Source organism: Elephantulus edwardii, unplaced genomic scaffold (genome assembly GCF_000299155.1).
Source record: "Elephantulus edwardii isolate Elephantulus edwardi_28Jun2011 unplaced genomic scaffold, EleEdw1.0 scaffold00039, whole genome shotgun sequence".
In the NCBI taxonomy this organism is placed as follows: Eukaryota; Metazoa; Chordata; class Mammalia; order Macroscelidea; family Macroscelididae; genus Elephantulus; species Elephantulus edwardii.
Window position 1 is genome coordinate 14,686,929 of NW_006399789.1, and position 3,440 is coordinate 14,690,368.

General features: G+C 37.2%; 1 protein-coding gene across 1 annotated transcript in view; it reads right to left on the reverse strand.

Moving 5' to 3' along the window:
* Nucleotides 1-3,440, reverse strand: part of ENPP1 (ectonucleotide pyrophosphatase/phosphodiesterase 1) — a 116,771-nt gene that overhangs the window by 31,410 nt on the left and 81,921 nt on the right. The window contains exon 12 of the mRNA XM_006884988.1: nt 1,036-1,144. Within this exon, the coding sequence (XP_006885050.1) occupies nt 1,036-1,144 (109 nt within the window). The remainder of the gene's footprint in view (nt 1-1,035; nt 1,145-3,440) is intronic.

Sequence of the window (3,440 nt, forward strand, 5' to 3'; positions counted from 1 at the left end):
ACAGCAAATAAAATTAAATATTAAAGTTAAGGTGTACTTCCTTTAAATTAGGCATTATTATCCTAAAAGAAACTGAAGTGGTGCAGAATAGTATGTTCATAATAAATCTAAAATTGTTAAACTACCAAAATTTAACATAGAAAAAAATTTAATTATTCCATATCCTAGTGTAAGCTTTCCCAAATAAGAAGATAGGTGCATTATGGTTGGTAAATGAATTAGTAGTAAAGAATTTATTTAAGACTTCAAGAAGACTTTCTCATGAAAGAAATTCTATTTTAAAAGATTGTCAATGAATTGCATTCTATTTTACATGCAATTTTGTATGTAAATTATTTTCAATGTATTTACATTGCATTAAAAGGGATTAATATTCAGAAGAGATAAGGAAGCAATAATCAAGGAAATCTTTTTCTTTTGGGGGAAAAGTGCGGGTAATGGCAGGATTTTTAACTTTTCTATCAACAACAACAACATCATCTATGGCCTTAGGCCTAACCATAATGCCAGGTGGGAACGCAGAAGCAAAATGTATCTTGGAGGCCACATACACCATTTAGCTCCCCTTCAGGGCCAGAGGATGCAGCACCAGAAGTACCTTGCCGTTGACTGAGTTGCTGCCTAGATTAACTGGCAGTTAACTCTATCTTGCTGTTAACTGAGAAGCTGTCTGAAAGAATTGAGGGATTATATTTTGCTGTTAACCTGGCTTGGAATAGCAATTTATTGAATTTGGGCTTTCACGGTGTGATATCCTTTGCCCACCCCCAACCTGTTTCCCTAGTAAATAAACCCCACAACTATGGGTAAAAAGAGATTCTGTAAAGCTTGTGTGGTCATTTGCAATGATTTTTAGACTGCATGTGGGAACACGGCTGACATTAAAGAGAGCTGTTTTATACTATGGATGTTGTTGATTGGACAATTCCCCTTTGTAGAGTTAGAAGTCAGACATGGCCTTCCCCATGTTACCTTTTCCTCCTCTTATAGGAGGCACTGGTCCATTTAACCAGAGAGATAAATAATTCAAGTTACCATGATCTGAAATAAGAATGAGGTTGAGGCATCTATGCAAGTTGATCTCCTTCAGACCATCCATCAGCATGCCAACCATGTTGTCAACTCTCTGCAATGCTTTGATGACCTGAGAAAGAGAAGCAATCTCTAGTAATACCTGTTATGTGAAAAGCTATTTCTGTGTAAAACTATGTATTAGAAAGCAAAGAGTTCAGTGGGTGAAAATACTTCAGGGAACTCATTCACAAAGGGCTAAGATCAGAGCTCAGTTAAGATATGAAAGGTACAATTGCTGATTATTAACAATTGGAAAGCTCAAATTCTCAATCGGCTTCATCTTAACCCTTGGGTTAATAATGCTGGCTTATCTAATCAGCTCTCCCTTCTCAAGATCTCAGAATACTACTACTTAAAACGAGACTCAACTTTCATAATATGATAATGATACTATAATAATACTATCTCAAATCAAATGTGTTTGGATAGTAATGAATGTACACATTATATAATTATCAATTTCATTTTCTACGGGTCTTTTTTTGCTTTCTAATATAGTAGACATTCTAGATGTTTAATATGTAAACATACATAAAATATGCACAACATTCCCTATTTTCAAAAACATTAAATTGTTCACAAAATACCTCCAATAATTTTGTGTACGTGGGGTTATTTTTTTAATCATTAGAAATCCTTTACAGATAATCTACTGTTTCCTTACAAACTACAAGCAATCTGCATATAAATATTACCAAATGTGAAAGCAAATGGTTTTGGCAAATGCTTCCTTGCATTTCTCATTTCCTGTCTCCCTTCAAAACTACCTAAATAAAGTAAATTCTTGTGCAGTTTTGCATGTGTTTTATCTAATGAGCCGTCTGTCTAATCTCAGTAGTAGTCAGGGATTACGCTGAAATATGAAACCATCTCTTCTAACACAGTCTTACTCATCCAAATGACATGAATAAGAAATTTTAAGTGTTAACACAAGCTAGGATTTGATATGCTAGTAATATTAGTGTTCAATGCAGTTTTCAAGTTGATGAATATGATTTGAAAAGTAACTAGGTCAAACTGAGTGAAGACGAGTCAGGAAGCAGAAAATGGAAAATGTTTTCTGAGTTAGAAAAGGTAGCACTGATTTTGAAACCTGTCTCATCTAATATCAAGAAGTAATAACAAAAGTCATAAATAAGTAAACCAAGATGACAAGTGATGCCCAAATAATTTGCAGTCAACTCTGAAATGTTTAAGTAGATAAATGTCAAAGGCATACAGCTCAAGAACATCAAAATAAGGCAAAGAAAGCACATGATATAGGCTAGACTCCAAGGATAAAAAACATTCCTGCAGCCCGCTACCGTTAAGATATTCAGGAGAAAACACTTTGCAAAATTATTGTTAGAATTCAGTTGTAGTCAAATTGCCTTGGACATTTAAATTAACTTATTCACACTTTCCCCTACAAGACAGAAAAGAACTGCCTCATAGGATTTTCCAAACTGTTAGAGACCTCTCCAAAGTAATGAAGAACAATGATGTCACTCTGGAGACTAAGGTGTGCCTGATTCAGGCCATGGTCTTTGCAATCACTTGCTATCCGTCAGAGAGCAGGACAATGACTAGGGATGATGGAAAGAGAATTGACGTCTGTGAGCTGTGGTTTTGGAGAAGAGTATTGAATATGCCATGGACGGCTAAAAAAACAAACAGGTTCATCCTAGAGTGGGTTAAAGCAGGATGCTCCTTGGAGACAAAGATCCTGAAGCTTCTTTTGACATATTGCAAGGATGGATCAATCCTTGGATAAGGATGTCATGTTCAGGAGGGTGGAGAGACAGTGAAGGAGTGGAAGACGCTATGAGGTGAATTGACTTAGTGACTGGGGTTAGCAGGGTGGGTGCGCTGAAGACAGTGTGATTGGCACAGGATGGGGCAGAAATTAGGGCTATTGTACACAGGGTCGCTATGAGTTGCAGGCGACTCAACAACACATAATAACAACAAACAATAAAAGTTCTATGCGTGCAGACTGCCATATCTTCCCTGACACAGCAACTGGTGGATCCCAAACCACCAACTGTTGGCTTAGCGGCTAAGCACTTAAATCACTGTGCCACCAGGCCTCCTTTTATTAGTGACTTGTGTGTTGTTATTGTTAGATGCCATTGAGTGTGACTCATAGTGACCCTATAAACAATAGATCTGAACCTGTCCTATCTTGTGCCAAGACAGATTATGATTGTGAGGATGATACAGGATAGAACAGAGTTCAGTGACTTTGTTGTTGTTGTTGTCGTTATGTGGCGTTGAGTCATTTGCGACTCTTAGTGACCCTACGTACAACAGCCCTAAACCCTGCTCTGTCCTGTGCCAATCGCACTGCCTCTGACACACCCATCCCAATTACCCCAGTCACTGAA